We start from the raw sequence: 16,125 nt of genomic DNA on the forward strand, positions 1-16,125 counted from the left end.
AGCTCCCGGCTGTGTGTCTTCCTGAGAGGGGGCGGACTACAACGCCAACCACACCAGAAAGACCCCATCACCATTGCCGTGGGAGAACCATGCTGACATCGTCACCCTGTGAGGTATTAGTTGATTGTTGCACTAGAACGAATGATTGATATTGATACAGCAGATTTTCCTCACCATCCTTCTACTATCCCCAGACAGGCTGCGAATCGCCAAGATTGAACAAGAGATGCGGGAGATGGACGGAGCCTTTGCCAACCAGTCCTCAATGGGACAGGGAGTGCGGGACAGGGAGTGGGATAGCCAAACCAGGAAGGGACTTCAGGCCTTGAAGAACCAACTGAGTGGATGGCACTGGGGGGGGGCAGAATGAGTAGAGAGAGGGGACTTGATGCGTAAATATGGAGAGAACAGAGCAGCAAGGGTACTGCTAGTCATGGCGCTACAGAACCCCAATAAATTGGGACTAGACAGTAACATTCAAGTTGAGTTTGTTCTCTGAACTCTGAAACATTGTTAGAACGTTTAAAGTCAAGCATGATATGTTCTGATAGATTTTCTGGAATCGTTGCTAGACCCTTCTAAGAGTGTTTTCAGAAAGAACATTCTCAGAATACAATTTTGACAAAGTGGTTAGGGGAACGTTCTTCGGAACGTRTATGTGGAAGGTTCCTGAAACTGAGAATTGTTACTGGCTATGGACGATTTGCTGTACCTCAGTAGAGGGAGTAAACTTAATGAAGTTTGATTAGAAGGATAACTAGAATACAGGGTAAATGTATGAACAAGCAGCTTCTATACTGTAGTCTTTCTGTGGGAAGAGGTGACCATTTTGGATATATAATACTAAAGGGAAAAGAGAGGACATACTGTAGAAGAAGAGGATGTTTTAAAGAGTGTTGATGTAATGACATGTATGTCCACCCACGAGTGAGTCCACGTTGCACTTCGATGTACAGTGAATGAACGCAAGGTCAGCCGTCCTGCACTTTACAGCCCATGTTGGCTCTATGTAGATCACCGTATGATAACACTGAGCAATGGCCATGTTTAACATCTATTTATACCAGTGGAGGCTGGTGGGAGGAGCTAGAGGAGGACGGACTCATTGTAATGGCTGGAATGGAATCAATGGAACAGAGTGAAACGAGGTTTCCGTATGTTTGATACCGTTCCAAAATTCCATTCCAGCCATTACAATGAGCCCRTCCTCCTATAGCTCCTCTCACCAGCCTCCACTGATTTATACTTATATGTATTATAGTGTACAGCTCTCTGTGGTCGTATGTATGTATGTATGCATGTATTGTATGATTACACAGTATGCTGCCTGAAAAAGCAGGAATCAGATTGTTTGGGTGCAGTTGATGTACCGTATATGTCTCTTCATGTACATKTTATGCACCTTGCGTAGTCTAATTTAGTCTGCTGTATGTCATTGTCATAAGCTCAGTCCAACACCAAATGCTTWTTTTCACTTGAGGGTTTTCCCATTACACTGTGTTTTCCCTTTCCCCGGGCTGATTTGAACCTTTTCAAACCAGTTCCTCGTTTGTCACACCTAAGCGGTTATTGTTGTGTTCAACCTGTTTCAATGTGTACACACGCTGCCACTGTTTAGCGTGGCTTTTGCTCGACAATAACACCAATGATACTGAGAACATGAAGCTGTATAGACAGGAATGAGCCACTCTGTCCATTTGAAGTTGAGTGTTTTCCAAACGGCTCCTGGTCCATTAGTGGGTTGTGTTGTGGCCGGTCTTAGGCTGCTGTTAGGACAATCCACAATGAACAATGCTTAAACATTTGTGAACCACTGGTCTAAACCCTAGCCAGTGAGCCCAGCCGGTGCAACAGATTTGGGCTGGAAAGGGAACAGCGGACTCACTGTGGACAGATTCAACCTTACTGTGCTGAGTTGTATGAGAAAGTGTACCATCCATTGCCACATGGCCAAACTGTCAGCCAAGTCAAAGTTACTTACTCYAGTACTGACACAATATTTCACAGTTTCAAATAGGATATTTCAAACCAGGAAATAGGCCTAACTCAAATGATCTGTCTGTCTCTGGAGGAGCAGTGCTGTGATTCCCATGTCATGTGCTCCGAGATGCTCAACTTGTCTGCCAGTCTCTGATGTGCACTGCTTTTTCATTGTTGTCRTGTGAGCCTTTGTGTTTGTCCAATGAGGCGACCGCCTGTTCTGCACTGCTTGCACAGTGTGTCCCCTGATGCCCCTGCTTAACAGTGCTACAGGTAAACGGCGTGTGCGTGCGTGTCTGCTTATAGTAGTAATGTGGATAAATTGAGGGAGAGAAAAGGGGGCGTTTGAGGACAGAAATGTACAGCCATTTTGTGAACGTAAAATGTTCATGTTCTTCTCATGTCTTGTTTTCCTCAGGTGATGAAACGTACCAGGACATCTTCAGGGACTTCTCTCACATGGCCTCTAACAACCCAGAGAAGCTCAAACGGCGCAGCACAGATTTTAAGACTTGACCTACACCAACTGCTGTTTCTTTTACATACTGTTGTTTTCCTTGTCTTACACACACACACGCACACATTTGCTGGCCATCTGCTCTGCGTTAGGTCGTAGCTCAGCTGGTCATTACTCCTAGTAGAGCCTCCAGTCCCAACAGTAATATCTTTGTGTTTGGCTGCCAGAGGCGAACACTCAGGCTAAATGGCTATATGTGGTTGTAGGAGAGAACAAGATGTACAGCCTAATAATGTTAAAAACGTCCCATTTTAAATGATTCATTTCATAATTTAATTTGCTTTCCCGTAGTCTTGGGGGCCATCCGTCCTAATCTCGTCTTGTTGACTCGGCTACAACTAGGTTTCCCAGAACTGGAACAAARAAAGTTGCCTTTTGTTGTTGTTTTGTATGAATTCTGATTGAGCCTTCTCAATGTACTGTACAATGTGACAAAACAAAATGAGAGAGCAAAGGGTCAGATTGTTGTATGTGCTCTTGTACKTCATCATTTCTRATGTGATGTGYTTCTTTTTTCTTTTGTATTGGCTGCCTGAGGTACCAGAGCTGTATTTCGTACGGACGATTAAAATACCAGAGWTCATTTAATATACCCAATTATCAAGCAGTAAAACACATTTAATTCACTGCATCCTCCAGAAATGTGTAGCAACCACTCATATATCATTAAAATGTATTGTGTTCAATTCAGTGATTCATCCCTCATCCAGACACGCATTTATGTCAATAGTTGGATTATTGGTCTTCTCGACCATACGGTTCCTAACCACAGGGGTATTGACGATCTATATCCACTAGGTGGCAACACCATGTCATTGCAGTAACCTCTGAACAACAGTTAACAATATTGAGGAGAAAATAAACACTTTTTATTAAACGAGCATAAAAAACAGAACAAATGTAGTTGTGCCATACACATAAGTCTACTGGATAGGGGGGTACTGTTGATTGAAGAGGAACCTGTAGGCACATAAAGTCCTGTTTGTCTCGATTTTTTTCTCTCCAAACAGCTTACCTGAAACAGTTCTTTCAAAATGGCTGAAGAGACTTTATAAGGTGACTTGCAGAATGTCAACAGGTCTACCTTTGACCTATTGGCAARTCACCAATGTCAACTGTCTGTGAAGCATTACTGAGACAGCAGCTGCGGCGCAATACTGTAGAGAGTACAAACTAACGCTGGGATCCTTATCCATTTACCAAACATGCCTTTTGTTACCTTCTATCTTAGTGATAGTGCCTTGCATTACGCCTGGGAAGAAAACACTTCATTTTGCTCAACTAACCCCATTGCCATAGTCTMAACTAGGGTTGCACATTTTGGGGAATATTCAGAGGTGGAAACTTTCCGTGGAAATTAATAGGAAAATATGGGAATTAATATTAATACCATTTAAATGTAGATGTTTTTTTGCATTGGATATATTTACCATATCATAAGSAGACAAACATAAACCTTTTACTTTATCATAAGTAGATATCATTTCAAATTATTAAATCCTTCCAATAGAGAAAGAAAATGTAGTTACAAATGTAACTTTTAATKAAATGAGTTGACTCTTCACATGGGAKGATTTCACTGAACAACAAAAGAAAGGGAATATTGAATGATCCCCAATGATCCATCGCATCTCCYAWAAACGTTTTYAACATACATCTGTAAAATGATAGTCTAGAAASTAAAGCTTTGGTTGTCTTCCTCTCAGGCTTCCATGTCTTCTCCCTGGACCTCCTCAATGTCCACCTCTTGAACATCAGACTGAGGCCTCATCTTYRCTGTCACTTTCCAACCTTGTTGAGGATGGCTCGTTGTCAGGCTCAAAAAGCCTCAAATTTGCCCGTATGGCCACCAATTTTTCAACCCTTGTATTGGTCAGCCTGTTGTGTGCTTTGGTGTGTGTGTTCCCAAACAAGCACCAGCTGCGCTCTGAGGCAGCTGATGTTGGTGGGATTTGGAGGATGATGGAGGCAACAGAGGAAAGAGCCTCAAATCCACAAAGTCCCTTCCACCAGGTGGCTGATGAGATATGTTGGCACCACTGCCATATTGCATCTCCATCCCAAAGCCCTTGCTTAGAAGGGTACTTTGCCAGACTGCCAAGAACCTTGCCCTCATCCAGACCAAGGTGGCGAGACGCAGTAGTGATGACACCATAGGTCTTGTTGATCTGTGCACCAGACAGGATGCTCTTGCCAGCATACTTGGGGGCCCAACATGTACGCTGCGGCGTGTATGGRCTTCAGGCAGAAGTCTTCACGCTTTTTKATGTRTTTCAGAWCTGCAGTTTCCTCTGCTTGGAGCAACAGTGAAGTGGGCAGGGCAGTATGGATTTCTTCTCTTACATCTGCAAGCAGAGTCTGAACATCAGACAGGATGGCATTGTCTCCTTCAATCCGTGCAATGGCTACTGCTATATGTTTCAGGCTGCTTACCACTCTCTCCCAAAATACATCATCCCGGAGGATCCTCTTGATGAGTTGTCCATATCGTCAGACTGTGAAATGGCCATTTCTTGGAGAGAYTCCTTCCCCTCCAGGAGACTGTCAAACATCATGACAACACCACCCCAACGGATGTTTCTGGGCAGCTTCCATGTGGTGCTCTTATTCTTCTCACTTTGCTTGGTGAGGTAGATTGCTGCTATAACTTGATGACCCTTCACATACCTAACCATTTCCTTGSCTCTCTTGTAGAGTGTATCCATTGTTTTCAGTGCCATGATGTCCTTGAGGAGCAGMTTCAATGCATGAATGGTTAGGTAATGTCACAGCCAATGGGTGTGACATGAGGGTAGGACTCCTCCACTTTAGACCAAGCAGCCTTCATGTTCGCAACATTGTCTGTCACCAGTGCAAATAACTTCTGTGATCCAAGGTCATTGATGACTGCCTTCAGCTCATCTGCAATGTAGAGACCGGTGTGTATGTTGTCCCTTGTGTCTGTGCTCTTGTAGAATACTGGTTGAGGGGTGTCGATGATGTAGTTAATTATTCCTTGCCCACAAACAATCGACCACCCATTAGAGATGATTGCAATACAGCCTGCTTTCTCTATGATTTGTTTGACCTTCACTTGAACTCTGTTGAACTTTGCATCCAGCTAATGAGTAGATAAAGCATGTCTGGTTGGAGGGGTATATGCTGGGCGAAGAACATTCAGAAATCTCTTCCAATACACAATGCCTGTGAACATCAGAGGTGAACCAGTTGCATACACAGCTCAAGCAAGACATTCATCAGCATTTCTCTGACTACGTTCCTCCATTGAGTCAAAAAAACTTCAGATTCCAGGAGGACCGTGAGCTGCTGCTATCGATAAGGTGTCTGATTCATCATTTTCACCTCAAATAGAAGTAGGGACTTTCGTCAGAGSTTGCTTGTTGTGAGCRCTGAGGGAACTTTATGCACTTGGCCAGATGATKCTGCATCTTTGTTGCATTCTTCACATATGATTTGGACACAGTATTTGCAAATGTATGCAGCTTTTCCTTCTACATTAGCTGCAGTGAAATGTMTCCACACATCAGATAGTGCCCGTGGCATTTTTCTATAAAGATTAGGAAAACAATTGTAAAAAAATAAAAATAAAATACAATTCCATGTACAGATAAATAGTTAAGCTGTTAGATTAAACAATTCATTTGTAAGATTTTTTTTATTTTTATGATTTAAACACACTTTGCTGTAGACTACTATTTAGTGCTAGTTTAATGCTAGTTATTTTTTTTTAATGCTAGTTAGTTTTTGCTACCATGTGGGTTTTAGCTAGTTAACAAAAAATTATGTAGGACATATAAAATATATATTTGCAACTCTAGTCTCAACTAACCCCACGGCCATTGGCTCAACTTAGCCCAAGGCAAACATTTTGACTATATTTGCCAACACAGCTACAAGGATGCACTTTCATGCTAGGTTTAGGACCTCATATTGAAGCTTATAGAGACCCCCAACTGATGTATAGCACAATCTTAAAATGATCTACATTGGTTTAGATAYAAGCATTATGAAATTCGTTTGACATGGTGAAAATCAGAGAATATATTAGGTGACTTGCAGAATKTCAAGAGGTCTACCTTTGACCTATTGGCAGGTCACCAATGCAACTGTCTGGGAGGTACCCAACTGTCTGTGAAGCATTACTGAGACAGCAGCTGTGGAGCAATACCGTAGAGTACAAACTAACGCTGGCTCCTTATCCATTTACCAAACATACCTGTCGAACTGTGTCAGAAAATGACACATTTCAACTCAAATTCTGAGACTGTACAGCCCTATAAGCATATTATATTTATCCAGAGGTATAGGTAGGTTTAGTTTGTGTGTACAATAATTCTGATACAACAGCTCTGAATTATACACACTATATTGTGCATACTTTTTAACCTATTATGTMATTTGGGGTCCTTGCTCTTTGGAGAATGTATATGGAACAAGACATTTGTATGTTGATTTTGTTTTGTTGTGCTTTGTTAGTTCCAGACTTACAGATGCATTGGAAGTATACGCCTCTGTCTCTAGGGGAGAGGGCTTGGTTTTAACCTCTCAGACGTGGAGAATTAAGGCACACATGCAAAGGTTTACGTTMATACTGTTTTCTAACCACCATACTACATTTAATACCAAGTTCCCACAAAATATTTAGCAATTTAGGCTCACATGCCAAAGTGTACAGTCTGTCCTGAGGTTGTGGTCAGGGTGATGCCCTGCTCCAGTACTAACGAGCTAGAAACGTAATGCTAGCCCYGGGAACCATTACCCTTTTGCCCCTGTGAAAGGTCAAGGGAAAGACACTTGTGGTAGTTTAGCTTTAGTTCAATGGCTAACTGGTTTCTTTATGATGTCCTTATTTTGGTGATAGCAGCTCATAAAGTCTTTGTGAAGAAGGTTCAGGATGTTCTGTTTTCTGACTTTGTTAGACCATGTTCTCAGCAAGTTTTTGGTTTCTAGAAAGTTCCCACCAGGTGGTTTGGGTTTAACAGAATTTTTCAGATTGGTAAGGCTTCACGCGTGTTCACAATCAACGGACCCCTGGTTCGAGCCCAGTATGGGGACAGAGACAGTGGAGGAAGCAAAGCAGCTCAGTGACACAGGTTACATATATACACATTTCTCTAGAAAATAAGGAGAGTAATAATTATATGATGATTATGCATCCACCTTTCGTGGGAAGCTGTGGTTACTGATAGGCTACTCCTATTCTAGGTGAAATTAGTTGATCTATCTATCGGTAACTGCCAAAATAAAGGAAACACTTGAGTAAATGAGGKATACAKGGTATATTGAAAGCAGGTGCTTCCACACAGGTGTGGTTCCTGAGTTAATTAATCAATTAACATCCCATCATGCTTAGGGTCATATATACAAATTCCCAGTTGCCCGTTGTTTTGGCTACCATGGCTAGAAGAGATCGCAATGACTTTGAAAGAGGGGTCTCAAAGGAGCATGGGTTTTTTAAATGGTGTGTGTCACCAATCTCAACCGAATTGAACATTTATGGGAGATTCTGGAGCGCCGCCTGAGACAACGTTTTCCACCAACATAACGCCAAATGATGGAATTTCTCATGGAAGAATGTTGTCGCATCYCTCCAATAGAGTTCCMAAAAGTTGTAGAATCTATTCGAAGGCGCATTGAAACTGTTCTGGCGTCGTGGTGGCCCAACGTCCTATTAAGACACTTTACAGTGCCTTCRGAAAGTATTCACATCCCTTGACTTTTTCCACATTTTGTTCTGTTAAAACCTGAATTTAAAATGGATTGAATTGAGATTATTTTGTCACTGGCCTACACACAATACCCCATAATGTCAAAGTGGAATTATGTTTTTTTTTTATGGCAAGTCTAAATAAGTTTAGGAGTAAAAATGTAAAAAAAAGAAGTTGCATGGACTCACTCTGTGTGCAAGAATAGTGTTTAACATTATTTTTGAATGACTACCTCATCTCTGTACCCCACACATACAATTATCTGTAAGGTCCCTCAGTCRAGCAGTGAATTTCAAACAAATTCAACCACAAAGACGATGGAGGTTTTCTAATGCCTTGCAAAGAAGGGCACATATTGGCAGATGGGTAAAAATATATAAAAAAGCAGACATTGAATATCCCTTTGAGCATGGTTATTAATTACACTTTGGATGATGTATCAATACACCCAGTCACTGCAAAAATACAGGCGTCGTTCCTAACTCAGTTGCCGGAGAGGAAGGAAACCGCTCAGGGATTTCACCATGAGGCCAATGGTGACTTTATAACAGTTACAGAGTTTAATGGCTGTGATAGGAGAAAACKGAGGATGAATCAACTACATTGTAGTTACTCCACAATACTAATATAAATGACAGAGTGAAAAGAAGGAAGCCTGTACAGAATGAAAATATTCCAAAACATGCATCCTGTGTAAGGGGTGCGTAACTGGTGGCAGGGAAGTCAGACGTAGGAGAGCAGAACTGGGTAATAACCAGAGCAGTTTAATATTCAAAACCACCGGTATCCAGAATAAAAAAGTACAAAACCCATCGCGCACCAGACAACAATGTGCACAAGCACTTACAAAAAACAATTCCACACAAAGACATGGGGGGGAACAAAGGGTTAAATACACAACACGTAATGAGGGAATGAAAACCAGGTGTGTGGGAAAACAAGACAAAACAAATGGAAAATGAAAAATGGATCGGCGATGGCTAGAAGACCGGTGACGTCGACCGCCGAACATCGCCCGAACAAGGAGAGGAACCGACTTCGGCAGAAGTCGTGACATCCTGTTTGCAACAAACATGCATCATGTTTGTAATACTGCAAAARATGTGGCAAAGCAGTTCACTTTTTGTCCTGAAAGCAAAGTGTAATGTGTATGGTTGTAATCGTTAARAACTGGGGAGTTTTTCAGGATAAAAAGTAAACAGAATGGAGCTAAGCACAGGCAAAATCCTAGAGGAAACCTGATTCAGTCTGCTTTCCGCCAGACACTGGGAGATGAATTCACCTTTCAGCAGGACAATAAAACACAAGGCCAAATCTACACTGGAGTTGCTTACCAAGAAGACAGTGAGGGTTCCTGARTGGGTAATCTCCAAGGTCCCTCAAGAGAAGCAGAAATGGAAGACAAAACTTTACTGATGTCAACAAAATTGTTGATGTATTCATTCCCACTCAGGAACATTCTGTTTACTTTTTATCCTTACATTACATGATGCAGCCACCACTATGCTTGAATATATGGAGAGTGATACTCAGTAACGTAACACATTCAGGACAAAAAGTGAACTGCTTTGCCACATTTTTTGCAGTATTACAAACATGATGCATGTTTGTTGCAAACGGGATGTCACGACTTCTGCCGAAGTCGGTTCCTCTCCTTGTTCAGGCGATCGACGTCACCGGTCCATTTTTCCTTTTCCATTTGTTTTGTCTTGTTTTCCCACACACCTGGTTTTCATTCCCTCATTACGTGTTGTGTATTTAATGATATATATTTTAATTTTTTTACCTTTATTTAGCAAGTCAGCAAAGAACAAATTCTTATTTTCAATGACTGTCTAGGAACAGTGGGTTAACTGTCTTGTTCAGGGGCAGAACGACAGATTTATACCTTGTCAGCTCAGGGATTTGAACTTGCAACCTTTTGGTTACTAGTCCAACACTTTTGGTTACTAGTCCACTAGGCTACGCTGCCACCCCGACCTTCTGGTGTCGAAGGCTTAATTTAGTATTCTAGAGCACCAACACCAAGTAATGACAGAAGAGAAGCTGCATGTATCTAGTTATAGACAAGTTGACTAACAAAAAGCCTAGTTAATGTCGAAAATTATAAGCCGAAAAATATCAAAATAGTCCCCCTCATCCCGTCAAAAAATCATCCTGCCATCCCTGGGCAAATTAGGAATATTTTGTTTATTCATGGATACAGAAATACTTATAAGCGGGATAGCAAAATTGCATGTAAACAGCATATCCTGAACAAGACCTTAAATGGGATATGAGCTATTATCYGGAATACTGTGTGCATCAGTGGTGGCTGGTGGAAGGAGCTATAGGAGAAYRACTCGTTGTAATGGCTGGAATGGTATAAATGGAATGGAGTCAAACGTGGTTTCCATGTCTGATACCATTCCATTCCAGCCATTACAACGAGCCCATACTCCTATAGCTCTTCCCACCAGCCTCCTCTGGTGTGCATGTAAACATAGTTACTGACAAAAGTATCAACTGACCAATTAGATTACCTAGAAGTGCTCTGCCAACCAAATCCAGATCATGATTGTCTTAGCCTGGTCCCAGATCTATCAAATTGTTCGGCGGGACAATGACCAGAGGAGTTGCAAGACAGCACGAACAGATTTGGGTCAGGGGCAAAATTGTCTAGCCCTCACCTTGCAAAAAAGAATGAAAAAACATGGAAATAAATTATGAACAAGAGAAATGTACATGAGAGTAACTACATACAATTTAAACAGCACTTGATAATCAGTCAACAGAAGATTGCGTTGATTGACTGAACTGAGAAAGTTCAGGAAACTAGGAGAGCAGACTGCCAATGAGTGACTACATGTCAGTAGGTAGCCTATTCCATAGTGAGTGAGTGAGTCAGTGAGTGACTACATGTCAGTAGGTAGCCTATTCCATACTTGCTTTGGGAAAACACCTCGTCTTTTGATGATCTTCTCAAAAACTTGGAAGTCTAGATGTACACTGAGTATATAAAACGTTAAGAACACCTGCTCTTTTCAAGATGTAGACTGAAAGCTATGATCCCTTGTCCACCACCCAAAGGACATCCAGCCAACCTGACACAACTGTGGGAAGCATTGGAGTCAACATGGACCAGCATCCCTGTGGAATGCTTTCGACACCTTGTAGAGTCCATGCCCCAACAAATTGAGGCTGTGCTTCTATCTACACTAAGCTCAATCTTTTGGAGTTCATTTGGTGTTTAGTCCAAAATATATGATTGTATAATATTATTGTACATGAGGAATAGACAGTCTATATGAAGATTTTTGTTCCAAAAATGCTATATCYRCCCATTTTCCCACGTTTTTTCAYCAGAAATGATTTCTTATGGGTATCTTCATGAGTGTAAAATATGACTGTTTTCCAACTTTTAATTCATAGATTTTTAGATGTGTTTATTTTATTTATTTATTTGCAAAACTCTATATATCCATTGTTTAGCTGGAATTGTGTATATTTGACTGTGATATGTGATTGTCTCAACTAACTATCTTAAGATGAACGCACGAACTGTAAGTCGCTCTGGATAAGAGCATCTGCTAAATGACTGAAATGTCAAATGTACATATTTTACAGCCTACAGATCTCATATTACTATATTGATTTTTTAAAATTATATTGATGTAACAAATGTATCATTTGTGCAGTTCTTTATGAAAAAAATTCGTTATTTATTACATTTGACCGTGTTAAACCTAGCAGTACTAGTTATTCCTGAGAGTGAGGCGGATATATAGCGTTTTGCAACAAAACATGATTATTTATCTCTCTGAAATGAAACCATCAAGTAATAGATTCCAAACAATGACATGTCTGTCATTGAACAACCCCGTGGCGTGATTAGACAGTGAAAAAACACACCAATCTCTTTAACAAGTTCCTTAAACTACAAAAGCTAATTTACAAACATTTCTGAAAATGGATATATAGCGTTTTAGAATGAAACTCTTCATATCCTCATAGCAGCCTGACTGTGGGACTGTGGCCTGGAGTTAGTTGAATAATACCAGGGGTCAGACAAGTAAACACATAGAACAATCATCTATTTTTTGACATCGAACACCAAATGACTGTCATGTGAATATATCATTCCAGAGAATGATTCAAAGAAAACGGATTAGTGTTACTTAATCTTACTCACGCATAGCCTACTAGATTAGACAAGTCAGAGAGTTGGGTGGGGGAAATAACTCAAACCAGATTCTCCTCTCCCYATTTAGTATGGGTAGAGATAGAGTTTAAAATAACAAATCAGAYGCCTTTCTCATTGAAGACATTGAATGCTAATGGTGGCCCTGGTGTGAACGGTCACTTGTTTAGCTTTTAGAAGTTCCTTACAAAATAAACATTCTGCCATCCAGCTGTGGTTGATCTTGTGAGTACACCTACATTGATCCTGCAGTGATATGCTAGCCTACTGTGGGCTACCCCTAGGCCCTGTTTGGATGGAGAGAGAGAAGGGTAAAAAATGTTGGACATATGCCATGAACTAGTCTGTCACATGATATGGTMTGTGATGTATAGCTAGCTGAGTTGCCTGAGGACTTCTTATACTGGATGCCACCCACCATGTTGACCTTTTCTCTGCAGCTAGAAAACTAAATAAGACTTCACATGAGCAAATTCTGAAAGTCATGATGACATATGGAGCAGTGGAGAAGCTATAGGAGGAAGGGCTCGTTGTAATGACTGGAATGGAGTCAATGGAGCAGAGTTTCCATATTGTTGCTGTGTTTGATACCGTTCCATTGATTCCATTCCAGCCATTACAATGAGCCCGTCCTCCTATAGGTCCTCCCACCAGCCTCCTCTGGTTAGAAGCTATGCGTGTGAAATGCCATGGTCATAACACTGCCAAGTCATATGTAACACGRTATACTGTGTCTGATGAACCCACTGACTGGGTTGGATGTGTACGGTAGACATCCCACACTACCCATTTCTATTTTTGCCTTGCTGTCTGTGTCTTCCTCCTCCACAAATGTACACGACTTCGGAATATAAACCTGTAGCACTCGTGCACCTTAACCATGTAGTCCCCAGACCAATGGGGAAACTMCACTGAGAAACTAGGCATTCAGCCGCCCTATTGGCTAAGTAAGGTTTGGTTGTTAACGTCGCGCAACCAATCAGCATTTAGTAGTGGCATCATCGGTCCTGCTTCGGTTTAAAGGCATGTACAACTCTGGTTCCGGCTGGAGGCTGTTGTGGTCCAGTTGCGGTTGAGAGTACGGTATGGTATCTATGTGGTTGAGTTTCTCTGATATGGAGTTGGTCATGAGGCCAGACTCGGGGCTCTGCTGGTTCTGCTGCTTGTTGTTATGGTTGCGGGCGTGTCTCTGGAGAGGGCGCTGGTCGGTGCAGGAGAAGAAGTGAGGCAAAGTGGTCATTACCATGGTACCCAGCAGAAGGAAACCACCAGCGACCAGGAAGGAGGCCGTGTAACTGCCTGTCAGGTCCTTCAGCAAACCTGCAGAGCGAGAGAAAATGTATTAGAGAAAACCAGAAGAGTAAGAAAGAGGGGGGGGGGGGTGGAGAGGGAGAGAGAGGCAACCATTGGAAGAGAGAAAAGGAGCGGCATATGGGAAAGGGAAGGAAAGAGGGGGTGAGAGAGTGTTAGGAGACTACAGATGGTCACAGATAGGGAAAAGGAGAAAGGGAATGCGAAAAGTGTGAGAGAAAATACAGAGTCAATGGTAGGCTTTGAGGAGACTCCTACGGTAGGTACACCTATAGCTCATCTCTTGGCAGTAGTACCGCGGACTACTTTATCGCTGATCTCAACCCAAAGTCTCTCAGAGCGTTCACAGTCAGCCCACTGACACCCCCATCAGATCACAACAAAATCAATCTACTTGAACAGAGGCAATCATGAGGCATCAAAGCCAAAAGAACTGAATAATATTAAGAAATGCTATAGATGGAATGAAAATAGTGTGGAAACCTACCAAAAAACAATTAGGCAACAACAAATTCAATCCCTTTTAGACAACTTCCTAGAAAAAAATGTTTCACAGTAAAAGTGAAGGTGTAAACTTGGCAGTTCCACAAAGCTGTGAACGATCTGAGAGACAAGGCAAGAAGGGCCTTCTACGCCATCAAAAGGAACATAAAATTCAACATACCAACTAGGATCTGGCTAAAAATACTTGAATCAGTTATAGAACACATTGTCCTTTATGGTTGTGAGGTCTGGGGTCCACTCACCAACCAAGAACTCACAAAATGGGACAAACACCAAATTGAGACTCTGCATGCAAAAATATAATCTGTGTACAACGTAAAACACCAAATAATACATGCAGGGTACCCGCTAATTATCACAATCCAGAAAAGAGCCGTTAAATTCTACAACTACCTAAAAGGAAGCGATTCCCAAACATTCCATAACAAAGCCATCACCTAGAGAAAGATGAACCTGGAGAAGAGTCGGTCCTGGGGCTCTGTTCACAAACACAGACCCCACAGAGCTCCAGGACAGCAAACACAAACCCCACAGAGCTCCAGGACAGCAAACACAGACCCCACAGAGCTCCAGGACAGCAAACACAAACCCCACAGAGCTCCAGGACAGCAACACAATTAGACCCAGCCAAATCATGAGAAAACAAAAAGATAATTACTGAGCAAACTAGAATGCTATTTGGCCCTAAACAGAGAGTACACAGTGGCAGAATACCTGACCACTGTGACTGACCCAAAATTKTAAAAAGCTTTGACTATGTACAGTCTCAGTGAGCATACCCTTGCTATTGAGAAAGGCCGCCGTAGGCAGAACTGACTCAAGAGAAGACAGGCTATATGCACACTGCCCACAAAATGAGGTGAAAACTGAGCTGCACTTCCTAACCTCCAGCCAAATGTATGACCATATTAGAGACACATATTTCCCTCAGATTACACAGACCCACAAAGAATTCGAAAACAATTTGGATAAACTCCCATATCGATTGGGTGAAATACCACAGTGTGTCATCACAGCAGCACGATTTGTGACCAGTTGCCACAAGAAAATGGCAACCAGTGAAGAACAAACACCATTATAAATACAACCAATATTTATGTTTATTTATTTTCCCTTTAGTACTTYAACTATTTTACACATCATTAAAACACTGTATATAGCCATAATATGACATTTGATATGTCTCTATTCCTTTGGAACTAGTTAATTTCACTTTGGTTAATTATCTATTTCACTTGCTTTGGCAAGCTTATCAACATGTTGAGTGGAACAGACTAAAATGACATTTTCTTTAACTGCAAATCAGTTCAATATATGCATTGTTGCTCTTGTTTTGATTTATTTTATGTTAATTTTGCATATGTTTCCCATGCCAATAAAACCCTTTAAATTGAGTTGAGAGAGAGAGAGAGTGAGAGACCAAGACAGACAGAGAGCATRAGAACATAACCGAACGTAACCTAGAGGGGAGGTGGGGGATGGAGAAAGTGTGTGGGAGGTCAAATGGCCAGAGAGTGAGCGCAATAAAGCACTTGGACTGTATGGATATCCAACAGGTAGGCCAAAGGTTTAACATGGTTAGCTAATCATCAACTGATTTGACCCGCTGTTGACTAGTTGACATTTTTAAGTGTCAAGAGTACACTAAACATTAAGAACACCTTCCTAATATTGAGTTGCACCCCCTTTTGCCCTCAGAACAGCCTCAATTCGTAAGGCCTGGGACTCTACAAGGTGTCGAAAGCGTTCCACAGGGATGTTGGCCCAWGTTGACRCCAATGCTTCCCAAAGTTGTGTCAAGTTGTCTGGTAATGGATCTTAACTCTGAATTAGAGGTCGACCGATTAATCGGAATGGCCGATTAATTAGGGCCGATTTCAAGTTTTCATAACAATCGGAAATCGGTATTTTTGGACACCGATTTT

General features: G+C 41.6%; 2 protein-coding genes across 4 annotated transcripts in view; one reads left to right on the plus strand and one right to left on the minus strand.

Annotated features, from left to right (window-relative positions):
* The window catches only part of LOC111960175 (arf-GAP with coiled-coil, ANK repeat and PH domain-containing protein 2-like), a 26,514-nt gene extending 23,331 nt beyond the window's left edge, over positions 1-3,183 (plus strand). Inside the window, exons 16-18 of the mRNA XM_070437806.1 lie at positions 29-108; positions 199-245; positions 2,390-3,183. Of these exons, the coding sequence (XP_070293907.1) occupies positions 29-108; positions 199-245; positions 2,390-2,496 (234 nt within the window). The 3' untranslated portion in view covers positions 2,497-3,183. The remainder of the gene's footprint in view (positions 1-28; positions 109-198; positions 246-2,389) is intronic.
* A 5,766-nt stretch (positions 3,184-8,949) lies between these two features.
* Positions 8,950-16,125, minus strand: part of slc16a13 (solute carrier family 16 member 13) — a 38,175-nt gene continuing 30,999 nt past the window's right edge. For all 3 annotated transcript variants that reach the window (XM_070437968.1, XM_070437969.1, XM_023982286.3), the window contains exon 8: positions 8,950-13,705. In XM_070437968.1, coding sequence (XP_070294069.1) covers positions 13,365-13,705 — 341 coding nt within the window. In that variant the 3' untranslated portion in view covers positions 8,950-13,364. The remainder of the gene's footprint in view (positions 13,706-16,125) is intronic.

The sequence above is a fragment of the Salvelinus sp. IW2-2015 genome, linkage group LG37, assembly GCF_002910315.2.
Source record: "Salvelinus sp. IW2-2015 linkage group LG37, ASM291031v2, whole genome shotgun sequence".
Classification (NCBI taxonomy): Eukaryota; Metazoa; Chordata; class Actinopteri; order Salmoniformes; family Salmonidae; genus Salvelinus; species Salvelinus sp. IW2-2015.